Here is a 20,300-nt window from a genome sequence, read left to right as displayed (position 1 = left end):
GCAAAAGTGCGAAATTCTCAAAAGCCGGTTACGTCGGTTAGTTGAGCACGTGTTCGCCTTTGTTTGCAACAACCGTCGTCGTCCCACATCGCCGTGGTCTGCGCCTGTGGAGAGGGATTCTGGCTGGTCGTCCAATGGCAGCCCCCAGTTCGAACTTGGCGGGCCGGCTTCGTGGGCCTCCTGCGCGCCAGCGGGCACATGTCTCACGCCGGGCCCTCGTTCAGTCAGTCTCTTGCAAGCGGCGCGTCTGCTTGTTCCACAATAACGGTTAGACCCTAAACTAGAAATTACTATATTTTTGTACGAGTGAATCGTTTTTACTACTTAGCGTCGTTTATATGTCTTATGAACCTTGTTGTTGCGCCTGAAGCCGGTCGACAATCAGTTCTGGGAGCGGAAATGCCGGCGTCGAGCCTCTTCTCCGACATGGACCGCGGCATCGGCGACGAGCGGGCACTGCAGCTGGCCCTCGAGCTCTCCATGCTGGGCTTCAGCGAGCCCTTGACCGCCGTCTCGGAGCCCGACGCGCCCGCGGACCTCGCGCCCTTCGTGGGCAGCCTGGCCACAGTGGGCCTGGACGAAGTGCGCTCCAAGAAGTCGCAGAACATGACCGAGTGCGTGCCGGTGCCCAGTTCAGAACATGTGGCCGAGATCGTTGGCAGACAAGGTAGGCTTCAAGGGGTAGATTGTAGACCGGCTTTTTACCGATTGATAGACCAGAGGCAAAAACACGAGGATGGACCAAAATAAACCTCTTTTGCACCGCGACAACAACGTGCTTGCCGTAAACATGTTTATTTTTACGTTTGAATTGCTAATTTTTTATGATTAACTACACTATCACCACGCCAACTGCCAAATGACACGGCTGTCCCAAACTAAAGGAAATTTTTCACCGAAAGCTCAATTGAGCTTTTTGCCCCACTTGGTTTAAATTAAGGAAAACTCGCTCCTGTGACGCATTATTACGTTTTCAATGAGTACTGCCACCAACTCAGTCTAATCTTATCAAAATAATTTAATATTTTCAGTAGGTGTGTGCTAAACAAATATTTAGTCTTTCTTTAATTACGATAATTGCAATTGAAATTACTGTCAGCGAATACTTACGTCGTCATTGTTGAAACAAGACCAATATTTAGTGTTATTCAAAACCATGTAACAAGTCAAAAAAAAATTCTTATTACCTAAAATATGCTTCCAAGAAAAGTTTTTGTGTTTCTTGTAACACTTTTGTATCCAAAAAATGCATATTTTTTAACAAAAAAAAAGTAAATTGACTTTACTTATTAGTATTTATTGTCGTTTTAATGACATATTAAATGTTGTTTTGTGTGAAACTTGTCTCGAAGAATGAATGCTGGTGGTCTAGGTATAAAAAAATTCGCTTTATCAATGTTCGACTGTACGATATATCGAACACTATTATAAGCGGTGTTACGAAAGAAGGGTCGACTGTATTATAATTTACTATTTTCAACAACAGTACAATGTCTAGAATTACCATTTCATGTTTTTATTTATTAATATGTATTTGCATAAGTTAGTACATCTAAAAAAAATAAATTCCTAATATGAAGGAAAATCAAGAATCGGATAATTCGGATTTTTATTTAATATGTTTTTTTTTATATTGTGAAGTAATTGATAGTTACTTGGTGACAAAATAAATATATAATTATAGAGAATTAAATTATGTACCTAGTTATACCTATTATACTGGGTGATTCAATCAAACTCTTGTATGGTGATAAAAGACGTTCAGTTAAGCACAAAAATGACGTCAGATTTTTTTTTCAAACAAATTTTTTTCAATATATTTTTTAATTTGTTATCAATTGTTACTCTTCTGTTTCCTAGGACGTCGAATTTTTAATTGTTTTTCACATATTTAGACATTGTAAGTCAAAAAAATATGTTCTGAAGCATCAAAAAATGAACTACATCTCGTGAAAAAAGGCTCAAACAATTTTTTGTCATAGTAACTTTTAAGTCAGTTTGATGTTCTTTGTTAGCACCCGAGAGATTTTTGAACGGTATTTTTGAATCATCCTGTATGTGCGGTCGCGCCCAACGAAAAAAACGAAACAGAAAAATTTATTTTAATAATATTTTGGATGTTCACTTTTATAGTCTGTAAATTAGACCCAGTTATAAAATTCGAAAAAAAAATTTTGGTCATCAGTTGTGGTTGGTTATAACCGAATCTACTGTACGTGGTTGTGACAATTTTTATAGCAAATAAACACTGCTAAATAAGCTGTAAATACCTTCGGTATGGACAACAATCATTAACCTGAATGAAATGCCTAGAAAGCACTTTTACATATTTACATCACATTTCAAGTAATTATAGAAATTCGATAAAGCGAATAAATTTCTGGTATCATTGGAAATTGTTTTTCATAATTTTTTGGTGTGTTGGCTTTGACCACAATTTTTGGAAATATTTTCTGCCTTGCTAGCTGAGGAAGTACTTCCCCATTTCCACCCAATTTCAGATTCCTGGTGGAATGAATTTATTTTTTGCGCGCTCCTTTGATGTAAATATGATTTCGGAGCGAAACCATCTGTTTAATTAATTTCGAGCGATCTGTGTCCTTTTGTCGAATCGTTGGAAGTTTTCCGTTTGGGTTGCTGCTCCCCTTCACCCTTTCCCAAAACTTACAACCACTATCGTGGATTACAGGGGGTTGTTCACCCCGCAATCTCAAATTTTCCTGCAACTGTATTCCCACACACCTCGACAATTCCGTGTCATCGCAAAGGGTGTAATACTATCTTTTCCACACGGGCGTATTGATCGACATTGGAAACCACCTATACAGGATGTAACGTTTCTTTGTTCGGGTAATTTTTGTATTCTGTCAGAGTATAATCTTACATGAGTCAGTCACAGGAAGTTCGGAATTACTTCGGCACCGTACGTTTACATTGGCTATTGATAATAAAGTAAAACTTTTCACAGGTAGAAAATTTGTGAGAAAACTAATCGAGAGTCGGCAGCTGTACGACCTTCTGCAGGTAATTTCTTACCTGCAAACCGGCCTTATCTTTGTGTGAAATTAATAGGGGTATGATAATAAAACGAACGGCACTAATCCAAATTTAATTTTTCTGGGACCACCCCTCGCAGTTATGAAATTATTGATTTTTTCAAGGGGTGACGCAACGAGGGGAAAACTTGTAAATTATTCCGGAGCCGTGTTGCCACTTTTCGAAATTTTAACGGTAAATAAACAAGTGATAAGGCGGTCTGTTTACCTTTTTAATCTCGACACCCGAAAGTAATTCCGAGTTACATAAAAAAATGTAAAGTTGAATGAATTCCCATTTTCAGCTTGCAACAAATGTTGCGTTGCAACCGAGTTCACGGCCATTCACAGTTCCTTTCGTTCCTTTTCGTTTTAATTTGTCGTCACGAAGCTAAAGCCATTTATCGCCGATGCAATTAAAAATTTTGCATTCGCAGCGCGCTCACAAAAACCACAAACTCATTTATACGAGGTCATGATCGATTTTACGTATGATCTATTTACGGTATGCGTTTTATTAATGCAATAACGTAATCTACTAGACGAGCTTCCTACTCCAACGGTAAGTTTGTCTGGCGTTCGATAATTGCATCTCGTCTACTAATCGACAAAAATTACAAGGAAATGAGGTTTTTCTCCACATTTCTAATGCCACTCCGCTTGGGTCAATGTTTCCCAACCTTGTGCTTGCGAGGACACTCGCTAAATGTTATTCATTACATAATTAATGAAATAGACTTGTTTTGGAAAATTCACTAAACCAGTATATTAATACGAAAGGCCAAGCAGACTGATAAATAGGTTGATAACACCGATTCTCTCAAGCGCCGGAATTATGTAAGAATACTCCAATAACTACTATCACAACATAGGAAGAAAGTTGATAAAAATAAGCTAAAAATAAAGCACTTAGCGCTACCAGGAAGGTGCGAGAAATCGCCCTAAAATATCCACATGTGCAACAATCTAACTCCACTTTTGTCATTATTATTACAATGAAGGAAACTGTCGTGGTTTTGGGCGCCCTGTATGTGCCAGTTTTGTTGTATAATAAAAAGATAAGTACATTAAACATTTAAACACCCGCTATCTGATAATATTTACTGTCAAATGTTTGTTTTTCCGAAAATTTAGCGCGTTATAAATTGCGGGTGTTCAATTTTTTTGCATGAGGCTTCTAAATTGAACTTGTAAATAAATGTATCTCGCGTAATAATTTCCTTGACCTTGTTGGTGATCCGTCAAGGCCGCGAGTTTATTCACTAGGAGAGAACGACCGCTGGCTGAAGACAATAGAAGCGGCGTTTGTGTAACAAAATCGTGGCTCGCCGAAAAGATGTGTGCCACAAGTTTTTGTGGAAGAAATTCCGCGGATAGGCCAAGTCTGGGCATGTTTTCTTCTTTTTGAGCGTCTGGGTGCTTTCGGAAGCAATAATAAAAAGGATGCAGACGGATCAGGTTGCTCTCGCGGTCGAGTTTCTTCATGTGTGGGACTGAGCCGCTTTATTAGGCGATTCGGATGTGGGGTGAGGAAAAGTGGAACGGATATGGGGATGGGCCCGTGGATGAAGAGTTATCACGAGAGGAGTTGCTTTATGATTGGACTTTATTTACATTCGAGTGGTTTTGGGTCAAGTGACCAAACGACGGCCTTCCCAGAAGGCGAGACCACCAACCGACATTTACAAAAATTTCGTAAATTCGACTTTTTCTGGTAGTCGGGAAGATATACGATATTACAGCGAAAGCCTGAGTAAAATTGATAAATTTTATATAATCGCAGCAGGACAATCTTGACCATTAACCGCGTATTTGCATTTATTTAATAGGTTGTTTATGGCGGCATAAATTTCAAACCCGCTAAGATTATTTATATCGGGAGTAAAAGTTGGAACAATTACGGATTTATTTTAACATGATGCGGTCATTTATCCAAGACGTCTCTTTGGTGTCGATTATTTTGCGTTGGTTCTCAGCCATTCCATTTTAACGGACGGGACACTTTGCACAAATTTTTGATTTTACTTTCAAATACAAGTTGATGATGGACGGGACACAAAAAATCTCACATTTTTATCGTTGAATATTCGTGTTAAAATTCTGTTAATTGAAAATTAATAATTCTTGGTTTTGTTTAACAACGTCAGAAATAAGACCATTTTTTCTTTGCAATGACGGACGGGACATCAAAAGTTGTGAAGTAAAAATAATATTCCTAAGCAATTTATTTACTTACCGATTTCCATTATCTAAACTACTAAAAACTCGAAAAATACTCTTTAAAAAATGTTTAACAGTTGTATTAATCTCAGTATTATGTTATTGCCTAAATGGCATAGAATGTTAATTTTAGAATTCAATAAATTACTTGAATTTAAGTGATTATCCCTTTTCAAAAACTCTTTTGACGCAAATAAAAACTGATGACGGACGGGACACAAAAAGGATCTTTCATTTTTATCCTTGAACAATTGTTTATCCTTAAACATGACGGACGGGACAAAAAAAAATGTGTGTGAAAATGGCTCCAAAAATTTATTTAGACAGGTTTTAATTATTAAAGACTTTAACAATATTAAAATTAGACAGCGGAAATTAAAAATTCTTGGTTTTGTTTAACAACGTAAGAAATAAGAAAATTTTATGTTTGCGATAACGGACGGGACAGCAAAGCTATAGAAATGGGAAAGAAATATTACTAATTATGTTCTATAAAACCGTTTACTGGTTGTGTTGGTCGTGTGCTGGCGTCCTTTGGGTGCCACTTCCCGTGCAAATTTCGCCACCGTTGACAAATGGTCCGGTTGTTCCGGGTGCTCGGCGCATAACGAGATAACAGACACGCCATGCATTAGATAACGCCTAATTGAAACGTACTTTCCCGCGTCGAAATTCGAAAAAATCGCATCGATTTATTGTTAAGCGCGCAAATTGCGTCACTTCGGGGTTAGGCGGTAGTTGCAATAAGTGTCCCAGTTTGGTGTTTTTCAAACCACCCACCGTCGTCTAGCGTACAAACTCTTCAACTAATCCGACTGGATTCTGCACGGACTTGTAACCTTTATGAAAAATTTCAATTATTGCCAAACAACCCGAACAACTGTAGCAAACAGCAACGAAATAAGGATGTTGCTCATTCATTGTCTCTAACGCTATGTGTGTCATTACTGGCTTGTTAGAGGCGATAATCAGAGGTTATTGGCCGATTTTCGGCATGGATCGGCTTCAAGTTTTAGCCCTCCAGAAGTTGTAACTTATTTACTCGTGTGTTTATCTGGCCAGCCAAGGATCACCTTGGCTGCTTCCTTGTCCGAATTTATCGCACGGTTTCGGAGATTCTAATTGCACAAGCGACACACACCGATTTTCAGTCCGGCAAGACAAAAATATCAAATCGATTATGTAATTTTAGTTGTCCCCTATGTAATAATTAATGAGCGAAAGTTGGCCGTAGGTGGGAGTTTGCATTGTTAAACTTTTCGTTTGTTCGTGGAATTGTTCTTGCCGCCTTTATGCCAGCGATTTATCAATTTAATAAATACTACCGGTATTGTTGAAACTTTTTGACGAGGGATGTCACGACTGCGACCAGCTGGTACACATCCTACTCGTTTTTTATTCAATGGGTCTTTGGACCATGATAATAACCTTGACATAACTCGGTATTCATCAATTTTTCCCATCACGATTGAAGATCGTTGCCTCAGGTTTGAATACGCGGCTATTTATCTCCGATTAGAAGGACGCATTACTAACAAATCGTGCTTATCGCACACCGTTTTACTAATTTTATTTTGGCACAACTGAGCCCGATTATCGGCACAGTTTGTGCAAACATTGATCTCGGTCGGATGCAGCTAATGCCATTCAAATCGGGATTATGCCATGAAAGGAGAGCCGCGGTTTGAGAAACCAGACGCTCAAATCGAATATCTGGTGGACAGGCTGCTCCAATCAATGCTAAGTCCACAGTTCCACAAGTTGCGGCAACTCTTATTAAATAAACGAAGCAATTCATGAACTGGGCAAAAAAGATCGAGTTGAACAATACGTGTGGTAGTTGTTCTATCAAAAATGCAAAAATGTTTGTGCAAAAATCAGCCGATTGCTTGCTCAGGTGAGGTCCGAGCCTTTATTTTTCTCTGGGGTGTTCTGGTTAGGTAATCCGACTCCCTCTCCTCCGATGGTTTCTTTTTTAGTGCATCGCTTCTAAGTGTCCGCACATTCGACATTTATTTTTATCTAGCGTAGTTAACGCGTTTTAGTTATTTTTAAATTGTCTAAGCGTTTTTATGCTTGGCACGTCAAATTTTCTTGTATTCATTAGGGTCATTGGAACTTGTTCGTCAATCGCTCCTCGAAGTGCGAAGTTTTGTCGAAACGTAGCGATGTAGATTTAATGTTTGTTCTTATCTCGTAATCATGTTTAAAAACCATAACAATTATTATTGTTGCTTTGCCACTGGGGTCTTTGATTGCTTCCAGGGACAATAAAAGTTCACTGTTCTAAAAGCATAAAGCTTGCGATTTGGCATTAACCGCGCAGGTATTTCCGTGTTTACAGACCTTCAAGTATCGGCTGGTTCAAGGATCGGTACCTGGATGTAACCGATTTGTTTGGGACAAAAAGCCGTGATGGGAACTTGGTACTTAACGACGGAAGTTGCTTCATACCTCTTGAATAAACGCACTTGTGTTGACTCGAGCAAAAATCGCTGTATTTACTCCATATCCAGTAAAAACGCTTGTATAACAGCCGCTAATCGGTGAAGAAACAGGCCCCAGAGCGTCCACGTGCCCATCTTATCAAATTCGATTTCGCTTTTCATGGTCGCACTCTTTGGCATCAAACCGACTATTGACTCTTCACATAATAACCATTTCCGTGTAACAAGGTGCAATTAAATTTTTTACGACGCTGTTAAGTCGGTTCTTCCACTTTGAATTGGGTTAGAGTGAGTCTAACAGGTTTATAGGTAAGAAAATGTGTAGCACGTCGTCATGGTCCGTTCCCATCGTCTCTTCCTGTCCTCCCAGGCATTGACCAGAGTCATTACACTCGTCTCGTGTCAGTGGCTCAAATCCCATCGATCGGGGGAAGAAAAAATCGCAGACCTTTCGGTGGGAACACATCCTCGAGGCTGGGGTTATTATTGGAGAGACGGCAGCTGGCCGGAAGGCCGCCATGTGGAGGCTTCACAAAGACCGAACCTTGGCCGAGGTCTGTTTCGCAGCTGCCACCCCGGGCCCAACCACTACTTCCACCATTTGCTGCGCTAATTGCACAAAATGGCCGCTTTCCCGCCGATTTCACGAATTTGTGTCAATGTCTTTGTTGCGGCGGTTATCTATGTATCGAGGAAGCGGTAGATAAATTCGGCTTAAGTGCCCCCTTGAGCGCACGATCACATCTGGACCAATTGAAATCACTTCCACATAATTACACGAAATTAAACCTTTCCCCGGGAAAGCAGCTGCTTTCCGACGATTTTTTCAAATTTGTTCCAATGTCAATATTTAATAAATCAACGTTCGTCGCTCCGATTAGATAAAATTCGAAAAAGAATCTCCATCTTAATTGTAAATAAGTTTGAACACGGAGTTATTAGGTAATTAATTGCGTCTAAATTATTTACATAAATTATTCAAAAGTTCATTATCTTCAGTTTATAATAAATTAATTTAGCCTTGAGTCACAACTTCTCTTTCAAAAATCACTCGGATGTGACCGAAAAATCCCTCATGTTAACAAACTGTTATAATATTTGGTTTCGGAAGGCTCGTTTAAATATTTATTTTACATCATTTCGAGCGAGTTAATCGAAACTAGGACATGCCTTGCAACAGTTTTATATTGTTTGCTCAAAAAAAGTTCAAAGACTCCTGTCTTCCCCACAAATCCCGAAAACAACTCGCCTTGTCCTGGGGTTTTACCTGTCGGAGGCGTCAACCGCGTCCTTCCAGGAATTTGTAAATTCGACAGTGTTTGCCCAGCGATAAAGCCCGATTAGAGGGTTGGCCTCGAGAGCAAAAAGCCGTGTCTTAGTGTGGGTGCAAGTAGTCATTGAACAGTATCGTAGGTCATGGCTAACGGCCGCTGCTATCGCCGACATACGTCCCCTCCTCCGTGTTAAATAACGCATTAGAATAAGGCATTGTGCACTTGTTTCGGATTATAGGTCAGCGAATCGTCGAAGAAATCGCGAGTGATACGAAAGTAAGAGAGGAATGCAGTCTACCTGCACCGAGTCTGCCGTTCTGGACGGGTTCACAAGTCGCGCGTTTATTTAAATTTTAAAAGTCTGCAATTTTACACCTCTGAACAGGCATTGTTTGGCTGAAATTAATTGTCGTTCGGGCTGATTTTGACGTTGCATTAAATGCACGGGTAGAGTGGGATTATAATCAAGGTAAAGTATATTTAGGCGCTGATAATTTACAACACTCAATTATTTAAGTTCGAGGTGTAAATATTTAGTTTCAGGCCTCAGGGATAAGTTTTACACAGGCTCTACAACGTATTTGTTTTCATGTAATTGCCTCTACAGCAATTAATAAGTGTAACTAGCTAATTTTCATTTTTTACTTAACGGCGTATTTGGGTTACGCTTGTAAGTACATGCAGAGTGAATGTTAATAAATTTTAATAGATTATGTACATTCTATAAATTCTTATCTCACCATTTCCTTCATTTTACCTAAATTATTACCCAACAGCGTGATATAAAGTGCCAAGAAAGTGCAGAAACGAAGAACAAAACACAATATTTCAAATGCGAATATCTCCAAACGTATGACTTTTAGAAATAAAGTAAACACTATTACCTATCAGGTAATGGATAATGTAATAATAACTTGAACGTTTCTTTGAGTTTAAAGATCTTGAAGTCGTTTTTGACTTTTCGCTTTTTTTCGTTAATCTGTATTGTAGCAACGTTTTCTTTGTACACCATTACATTTTTATTATGATTACCTCAAACCACAAGGAAAGCAAGCTTATTGTGTTATTTATTGTAGACAGGTTTTAGTCTTTCAGACGAACCGATCGCTATCGTAAATATTTTCGGGTCACCCTTGTCAAAAATCTTATTGTGAGGGTTGCTTATCTTAAACACCATTACCTGTTGTAAAATTTTATGGTGTACAAAGAAATGTGGCTACGATAATGCTTGGCTTTATTATTCGTAACTGCAGCCAATTTACGAACGAAGCTGCCTTAAAGACGCTTTAGTTTTCTTTGGTCAGGTCAGGTCAGATCTCCCAAAATATCTTACTGTAAATGTTTTAATCTTCTTACTGAAGAGTGTGACATTAGCGCCTCTCGCTTCTCTAGCATTCAAAAAATTTATTGATAACTTTCTTTCCGCCGTGCGTCTGTTTTTTACTTATTTTATATTGGTTCTTATTATTATTATTATTATTATTATTATTATTATTATTATTATTATTATTATTATTATTTTCATTTCAAGATCTTGGTCAAATCAAGCAGCCAAAAGTGGGCCAAAGGAGTAAAAATAATCAAACCAAAGCTGTTTCTTGGTTTATGTCTCTTTTATGTTTACCTCCGTGTTTTTATATTCTTTATCTTTTTGTTTCCTGTTATGAATCTAAAAACGGTTTATGTTTGTCACTGCAATAAGGAAGAATGTCTTTTATCCATGTTTGTGTTTAACATGAGCTCCATATTATCGCTGGCCCACTCGATGCAACATCAGAAAAACCGTAAATCTCATGTTAAAGAACTTGACGATTTACATTAAACAAACAATAAATTAGCGGGCCGCTAATATTGTTACTATAAGCACAATAAACATAAAAGTTTTACAAGCTATAAACCACCTGATTTCGGTGATTCGGAGCATACATGTTTTTCCTCCTTGGGGCGATAATTTCGGGGGAAATAAGCGATTGAATGAAAGTGAAATGAGTAAAACTGACTGGTTTACTCCTTCGGGCTGACACCGTGCGCGGATGTTGAACTAGGTTCGTCTCAAGGCCTCCTGTGTGAGACAGCAGGAAGTATGACGAAGACGTCTATACTGGAATTCTCTCCGGTGAACAAAGAACTGCAGCCACAACAAATACTTTGTTAATTGGTCCGCAATATTACCTTTTTATTGAGTGATAACTTGGAAAGATTCGTACCGACTTTGTACGGATTCGGACTATTTTTAACCGATCGATAAACGTTCCAAGGCTCCTACTCGTGCCAATTATTGCTTGTACTTGATTTTTTCCGAAATTCTGACCGCTCGGACGATCACCTTGTACCTCCTACGTTGTCTAAATTAAATATTCCTGAACGGTGACGTGTCGCGGCTCTTCTATCGATCTAACCTAATTCAGAAAACTACAAGAGGATCCTTTGTCACGGTATGATGGATGGGGAGGTGGAAAATTGCTAGTATTGTTGCTACATCTTTTAATTTCCTCTTCCAAGAGCAGGAATCCTTGCTTTTAAGGGCCGTGTATCGAAGGAATGGCCAAATGCGAGCCTATTTCCAGTTCAAAGCGAATTATTATGAATTCAACAGGAAGCAGCACCGTGTCATTGCCAAGTGCGCTCCTCATGTTAATGTACCTCTTTCCTTGAATTTGTATGAATGTAATTATAATGTTGAGCAATCATTTGATCATTCATACATTTTGATAGATTCGTTACTTTTCGTTAAATTGCCCTAAATGCGGGCTAATTGGAACCGAGCGTGGGTCTCTTGGAGCCTAATTGAGTTGGTCTAGGTCTCACCAAACAGCCCACCATCTGCTCCAATTCCCCAATTCGGGCCAAAAATTCAATCGTCCATCCTCGCGAGACCGCGCCATTATCAAACTTTTAACTTCTCCAATTTCGGAAACTGATAGTTTTCTCCTTCTGTTCCAGGTGTGTATCTATCGGAGCCTTGAACCGTAAGTCGTCCCCAACCCTGCACTTGTCCGCACTTATTTCCCGCAAGTGCAATAAAGTGTAATGTTTGCAATTACGTTTATCACGGCCGTTTCTCCGAAGATATGAGAGCCGTGGCTGCATCTCCATTTTTCGATAATTGCGCAATGGCCGGGTCAAAAACCGACATTTTCGCACACGGTTAGAAAAGCATACGTAATAACAAACTTGGCATTGGAGCGAAAAATGTCGCAAAAAATCGCGAGCCGGTTCAAGGCTGTTTGTTATTATTAGATAATCGTGCGATTTATGTAGGGGATTGCCACACCCTGGTTGTGTGTGATTATCTTTTTTCGGTTTGTTTGATTTTCCGAATATCGGAAGCGAGAGATGGCAATGACTCTTATTGAACTGCCGGGGTCGACGGCTGCGTCGCGGCGCTAAACCGGGTTCTCTTTCGCGGTCACAGGGGGTGGAGGGTGCGCTGCATTAGGTCATGTGACGTCTGCAACCCCTACCGCGCATTGCAGCAGTTACTATGACTACGTTTCTTCATTCTGATACCGAAATTGATTGATATGGAAGAAGTCATAAAGCGAAATATAAATATCATGAATGACCTACTTCGGAAAAAGGGCTGGCTTTGGCCCGAAACACTGCAATCAAATTAAATTAACGGGAGATTCGGGAGGAAGTCGCAGGAACTTGCACAGGAAAGTTCACTTTATTGCGTCCTTCGCTTAAATCTTTGATGTTATTGTAAATTATTTCCACTGTTTTCCTAAAGATTTCAAACACTATGGGGTAATAAAAAGAAATAATAGATTACAATTTTAAGTCGCTTTATTAATATAATAGAAAAAAAAAACAATTTAAATAAGTAATCCTCGAAATTTTTAAAACGTTTCTTGGGACTTCTGCCTTTTGACACTTTTTTTTCTGTGTGAAATATGTAGTTCTTCTGACAATGATAACATTTCTTTAGAATAAAATTATTGGTTAATTCGAAAAATAAATTTACGAACTTTGAAGACAATTTATTTTTATTGACAGAAAGATATTTTCTGTCGTACGTACTTTAGAATTTTGACCTGACCTGACCTGATCGATTATGGTACCTCAAATCAATGGTTAAACTGCATAAACTGCTCAAAAAATGTTAAGGATATTTTAGTTTTAATATACACTATTCTACAACAGATAAAAAGTCTAACTCAAATTCTATAAATTTTTGAGCTGGAATTTATTAAAAACATATCTGCAAATTTGTTTCTACAAAAAATGCAGTAATTTTTACTTTTTTCAACACCTAATATTAAATATTCTTTTGCCGCTGACTTTTTTCAAAGACATTTTAGTGTAATGTTTACTACTCAGGCTTTTTTACCATTCTTCACCCTCAAATTTCTATAATATGAATTGAAACTATTAAAAAGTTCTTAAAACTCATTAACCAGACAATTAAAAACTTACGAAATAAAAAATTACCTCGAAAACTAAAAATCTGATCAATTAATTTAAAAAATGCAAGTCGTCTATTTCCTAGGTATTTTTTTTATTAAACATAAAGTTATTTTTGCTGCCCTTAAAATTCCGCCTCTCTGGGCTTATAGCCCACATGTAAATATGCCACTATCTTTCACGCTTCAACCTACCTTACCACAATTTTTTTTACGTACATATTTTAAGAAATTAATTTTGTAAATTTGTAAGCCGTAATTAGTTTAAAAAAATATTAATTTGTTAGATTATTTCAAAATATTACTTTAGATACCCAATTTAAGTTGAAGAGATTTGCTAATTTAATATGCCGTTTTTCATTAAACATTTTGCATTAAAATATTCATCAAGACTTTAAAATTACAATTAATACAGTGAAACCTCCCTTAACGGACACCTCCGAATAACGGACACCGCTTCACAACGGACATTTTTGTAGAAACGTAAAATACTATTTAAAAAAAAATTCGTTGAGCTTTTGGAATTATTTTATTTATACATTTTGATATTTTATAATTTCTTCAACATAATTTAAGAGTGCCTTTTTATTTGTATTAATAAAACATACTTTTATTTAAAACCTGATGACAAAATATCAAAGCCATATTAAGTAAACAGTGAGTTTTGATTATGTTGTGTCGGTGTTATATTTTTTGTTACAATTTTTATATTTCACGTTTGAGTGCAAATTAGAAGACAAAACGAAAAGATTTTCATTGTTTTTGCTGCCTTGTTATCGAAAGATATCAGATTTCATTTCGTCGTTTTGCATTATTGACCTTTCCGCGATCACATGAAAAATGCCACCGCCAAAGGTTAATTTTTACCTGATCTAGACACAATCCTTCTAAGAAAATTCGTCTAGTGAAGAATGTCAACAAGCATTCCTCGCATTTTATTAAATTTCGTCCAATGTTGAACGTAGATTACATCAAAATTCGCTTTAAAGCCAGCCATCAGAAATCCCTTCTACCTTTTTATTTCCCTTCAAAAGTAAGCGAATATCAAAATCTGGAGCTCTGAAACGTCAACATGCCGGAATCGATCACTCCTGATCCTTTTTCCTTGAACTAGCAGATGTTGGAGGAAGGTGCCAGTTTTAATTTCAGATCAATACCGTGAAAAATCAAGCTTTGGTGTAAAATAGTCCCCTAGCAGTGTCAATAGGAGTGTTCGACTGATAAGGCAGATAACAGATTACAACCCGGGTTTTGTGTTGAAAGCGGAACAAAACATCCACGGCTTTTCTCTTTCTCTGCCTGCGGTTTCGCAACTCCACCCTCTCGTCATAGCCGGATATCTGCCCTATCTGCAGTCGTACAAAGGACACGTCATAAACACCTTTCTTAAAAACACACTTGTTTAAAAAATCGGCCACGGAAACAAGTTTCGATGCGTTTGCCTCGGGGTTACATCGGGATCAATATTGCCAACCTTGCTCTCGTTATCCTTTGGCTGCGTGTGTCGAGGGGGTGAATTGTTAAGCAGTATTTCCATTTTCTGATCATGCGAAATTAGCATAAACGTTACGTTTCGCCTCACGTGTTTATTTTTCATTTTGTGAAAGGACACGCGTCCTCGTTACCGCGCACGGCCGCTTATTCCATCCCCTTTTGAAGGATTTGAATTTTTAATAGCCGGCAAGCCTTCAAAGGATCACTGATTGAAAGGGACACCGATTTTTCCGCGGCAAACCGATACAATTTGTAAAGGACTTTCCTAGAGGACGATTTCGGGATTTCCCGCACGTTTTTATCGATTCCAAATGGGCGCGGATCCCATTGTAGCGCTTTCAAGAGGTGGTGATATATTTTGATAACGTGAGATGGCTTTGTGTCTTGTGTTAGAAATATGAAGAGCCAAGTTCACAACTTGCCAAGGACACGACTTCCGTGACAAACGGGCATACAGGGTGGGCAAAATTTTCGCAAATGTCGAGTATTGATTGAGTGGTGGTTCCGTAAAATTTTTCATGTGTCATATGCAGCCAAGCATTGGTTTTGCGGTGCCCACTATTGTGATATCTATGCATCGCAGTGTCATAAATCAAACTAATCTCTCAGCGAGGACACAAAATGGCCTGCACATTTTGGCACCAATTCAACTCTTGAGCTTTTTCTCAAACGTCCCGGAAGTGTAAATCTGATTCGGCCAAGTTATTGCGGGGAAAAATGTGAAAACAGATGTAAATCGATGGAACCGAATGACCCTATTTTTGGTAATTTTTACATATGGAGCTAGCCGGCCAGGTAGACGAGTATGTCGCCACCTATCTTTTGCATACATTTCGCCAATGACGTAAGATTACTCTTGACATGGTTCGCCCATTGTACAACATTGAATATTCGGGTTATGTCATAACAAATAAAGACCGGTCGTGAAAGCACTTTTTTACACAATTTCCAAAAGAATCATGTTTATTGGCGGCGGAGCGGAGATTCTCGTCCTTGGGAGGAAATTGCGATGAGTATCGATAGAGGAGAGACCTTGGCGGCTTGGATTTTCTCCACTCTCTTCATATTTCGATTCGGTATACGCGACACAAAAGACGCTCATTGCATTACAACAACATGCATCAGCTGCTTTATTAAATATCACTTTTCAGCAGATTTTCACACAGGCGCTCAGCTTGGAGAAAAGATTAAAACAACCTTAATGCAAAACTGAATCCCAGTCTTTAGCTGCAATTAACTACGCGGTTTTCAATTATTTTGGAAATTTTCCGAGAGGACCGAAACTCCTTCAGGTTATTTAGAGTGATGCTGATGATATTTCTAAAAATAAAGTGTCTTCAAGCCATCTCCGCCTGAATCATCCCATCCAGAAGGATTTTGTGAAACATTTTCGGGAATTTTAAATTACATGCTGACTTTATACTGAACTAACTGAAGAGACAAGACACAAATTTGAACAAAGTAATCGAGAATATAAAATAAATACAAATAAAAAAAATTGATTTGATCTTTGATTTTTGGCACAACTCTGGCGCGTTTATTTTGACAATGAAATGATGTAACCGTTCGGATTTTGTATGAAAAAGTGGTTCGCACCTGAAGAATTTATGCATACGCTTTCGCCTTATTTTTGAGTCTAGCCTTACTCGCATTTTCAATTAACGTATTAACAACTATTATGAAAGTGTGTCGCGTTTAAAAATGTCATTGTATTTATTAGTAAGACTAGTGGCACACAGTTGCGTGTGTCGTTGCTCAAAAAACGGACCTTTATATGTAATGGGTATCGCAGTGTGGGTTTGGACGCGATTTAGACTGCTCCCGCAATGGTGCGTTTTTTGTAATTACCGAGAAAAGAAGCTTTGGACACATGGCACCCACACGTAGGCCATCTACCTCTCGATTCTTTGACACAAATGTGCTCGTCTTCCGGAGTCTATTTTCATACGAAGTGGGCTTTGAAGATGCGCCTAACGATTTTAATTTTAACACGAGTGATGCAATTAAGGTTTCCATCATTGATGAATTGTTGGGCATTGTGCTGGGGGTCTTGGATGAGTCAAATGTGACTTGAAGATGATACTATTATTACTAGGTGGCATTTACCCTAGAGATATTTCTAGACGGCACAGCTAGACGAATAAAATGAAACGAGAGTGCAATGTAATCGGTTGGATGTCGGCCAGAGTTGTGACATTTTCTGAGCGGGTGCATTCCCTGCTGAGTCTAACATCTGATCTGGCTCTTTATGGTCTGGCTTTCTTTGCGTCCATCATAACGAATTAGATTACCCCGAGGTGCTTAATTCGATACTGCGATTAGTTATTTAATTAGGCAATAAATTGCTTCAACCGGTTGCTCGAAAAAAAGACAAATTGTCCAGATACCTCTTGAGTTTTTCATTATCAAGCCTTGTACGGCGCGCTGATAAATGACATTTTCGAGTGTCGTTAAAAAAGTATACAAAAGTATTTACATAGACAGTGGCGGTAGGTAGGCCTGTCGACAAAAAGTCGAATTTACGACTTCCAGACGTTTATCCAAATGAAAAGGGAGCCGTTGTGTCAGTTTTAGTGCCTTCGATGAAGCCATCGAATCGTTGCAAAACAATTTCATATTTTAATTATTACAAACGTCGAGTCCTCTATTGTGTCTTTGTGGTTTTCAAGAGATAAATTCTTTAAAACTGGCCGTTCAGTTCGAAGAGTGGTCCACAATAAATCCCCGACCTTACCTGGACTGGACTGATGCTATTCCATTCTTACGAACCAAGGTTATCCTCGTATACCTGGCCAACGCACCCGTTGCCGTTTGTTATTTAAAGACCGATACAACTTTCTGCACAACTTGTACACAAATAAAGAAACAAGAGAGAGGTTCACTTGATTAGTTCAACGCCACCGGAATGATACATTTATCGGGATTCTTAGCAGGGGCCGATGAATTAGACCAAAAAGACAACGCGAACCCCAGGCAGACTTGCAGGAATCCGGCGAGCGATGACTTCGAAACGGTTTTTGCCAAACACCAACTCGCCACAAAAATAAGATACGAGCCGTAAACGCCCCACACCACGGTGGTAAAAGGGTGCAAAGGAAACAACACAATGAGCCTTTTAGAGCACTTTCCTACCCCTTTCACCTGTTTTACGATGAGCATGATCATAAAATTCGAGTTTTAAACACAACGACGTATTTGCATAGGAGACGCCCAAAAAATTTGGGAAAACATTTTTATTTGCCCATAATTATGTGAATTTTTTGAAGAATAAGTAATAATCCATGTTAAATTTAAAAAAATGGATGTATACGAGTATATTTAAATAAAAAAATTGGGGCAGTCATTACATTTGGTTCGACTATAGAAAAGTTTTGGAGCTTGAGATGGTGTCATAGGATAGGGTGTCGAATTGGGAGATACGTGGGGGTCGGTTTCTGCGGGTCATTGAATGGTTTCATTGTTTTTGCATAAGTATTTTTCGCGTGTAATACGTCTGCAAGCGTCGGCATCCGGGAAACAGCCTCAGCAGAGTCGAGCTTTCGCACTCCGTCTGTCTAGTTGAGCGCCCGCGCACAAGGTGAATGCGAGTGACCTGTCGGCAGGTTGAAGGGCGTCGCCAGCAGCAGCAGCTTTGTCTGCGCGTTCCTGCGATCAGGCTCGGCCGATCCTCCGATCATATTAATTATGTTATTCCCCTCGTAAAGCTCCATCTCTAATTTTCCCTTTTTTGTTTCAGGTTGCAAGATCAAGGCTCTCCGGGCTAAAACCAATACATACATAAAGACTCCAGTCCGCGGTGAAGAACCCGTTTTCGTGGTAACCGGGCGGAAAGAAGACGTTGCCAAAGCCAAACGCGAGATTCTCTCAGCAGCCGAACACTTCTCCCAAATCCGCGCTTCCCGAAAGAACAACCTGGCCGGTCTCGGGTCGGGCGCGAGCACTCCCCCAGGTCCCCCGGCCAACATCCCCGGGCACGTGACGATCCAGGTGCGCGTGCCGTACCGCGTGGTGGGGCTGGTGGTGGGCCCCAAGGGCGCCACCATCAAGCGCATCCAGCACCAGACGCACACCTACATCGTGACGCCCAGCCGCGACAAGGAGCCCGTCTTCGAGGTGACGGGCCTGCCCGAGAGCGTGGAGTCGGCGCGGCGCGAGATCGAGGCGCACATCGCCATGCGCACCGGCAACGGCGCCTCCATGGGCCTGGGGGGCCTCGACGACGGCGACCTCTTCTCCTCGCTGTACAAGTCCGGCTTGAGCTCCATCCTCAACTACATCGAGCCCGAGCAGTTCCCCATGACCGGCTCCAGCACGTTCTCGTCGTCGGGGTCGTGCTCCAGCAGCTCGTCGAGCAGCGGCGGCCGCGACCTGGGCGCCATCTGGAGCAGCAGCGAGCGCGACGAGGGCCTGGGGGACTCCCCCAGCTTCGACAGCTCGACGGCGCTGTCGAGCATCTGGTCGTACCCGCCGGTGGCGCCGTCGCGGCCCTCCAACAGCACCAGCCCGGCGGACTCGCTGCTCGGCTCGGCCAAGTGCCTCGTCTGCGGCGAGGCGAAGGTCACGCACGCGTTGGTGCCCTGCGGACACAACTTCTTCTGCATGGAGTGCGCGAACCGCGTCTGCGACGGCACGGAGGCCCAGTGCCCCGTCTGCTCCTTGCCCGCCATCCAGGCCATCCGCATCTACTCGCCCAACCCTTAAATCGATCAATCCCACCACATTCCCGCGCCCTGTGTTCAGATTCGGTCGGGTTCGCGCCCTTCGCTTCGCACGTCGCATACAACGAACGCTTGGTTTATTTTTTCATAGGATTATTTTTGAGTTTTTTCGGTTGTGCGGCGCGCAGGGGGCCAACTCGCCGAAACGTAGTCATCATATGCCAGTTACTATTTTTCTTAACGTCACCGTTTTTCTAGTATTAGACCTAAGATTGGTTGGTTTTTATTATTTTGTATTTTTTATGTGTATGCACTTACGGAATAACCTCTCGACTCCGTTAATACCCTAGATTTGAAAAGACATGACGCGACACTAATAAACGTAAATGTAAATTTTTATACTATTGATAAGTGGTTCGTTATTTTTTAAATATATTTTTTTAAGTTTCGCCATGTGACAAGTCACATTATTAAAGTCTGAATCAGCAATTCTCAAAATATTATTTAAGTGTATATTTAAAGTTTAAAAATAATATATAAAAGTAAAAAAAGGCAAAAAATATATATTATTATTGAAAAAAAAGTGAGAAAGGACAGGAGAATGTATTAGAAGGAGTTTGGTATTAAAGTGTGCAGGCAGGGCTTGGGGGCCTTTCGGCTGTGATCTGAACTGCCACACGGCGTGTCGGCGTCGACGTCTCGCCGGGCCGGTTGCACCCCTAATAACGACATACATATCCCTTATTGTTAGTTAATCACTCATTGT

General features: G+C 40.1%; 1 protein-coding gene across 1 annotated transcript; it reads left to right on the top strand.

The window, feature by feature from the left end:
* Window positions 1–345: 345 nt before the first annotated feature.
* On the top strand, window positions 346–19,577 carry Mex-3 (mex-3 protein). Its single transcript, NM_001143729.1, has 2 exons — window positions 346–667; window positions 18,613–19,577. The coding sequence occupies exons 1-2, from the start codon at window positions 346–348 to the stop codon at window positions 19,575–19,577; spliced, it is 1,287 nt and encodes a 428-aa protein (NP_001137201.1).
* Window positions 19,578–20,300: the final 723 nt, after the last annotated feature.

Source organism: Tribolium castaneum, chromosome 4 (assembly GCF_031307605.1).
Source record: "Tribolium castaneum strain GA2 chromosome 4, icTriCast1.1, whole genome shotgun sequence".
Lineage (NCBI taxonomy): Eukaryota > Metazoa > Arthropoda > Insecta > Coleoptera > Tenebrionidae > Tribolium > Tribolium castaneum.
Note: the sequence above shows the minus strand (reverse complement) of the source record. Positions and strands in the feature narration are given on the sequence as shown.

Coding starts and splice junctions, on each gene's coding strand:
- Mex-3 (NM_001143729.1), top strand. CDS start 346: ATGAACCTTGTTGTTGCGCCTGAAGCCGGTCGACAATCAGTTCTGGGA. Junction 668..18,612: donor CGAGATCGTTGGCAGACAAG/GTAGGCTTCAAG, acceptor TTTTTGTTTCAG/GTTGCAAGATCAAGGCTCTC.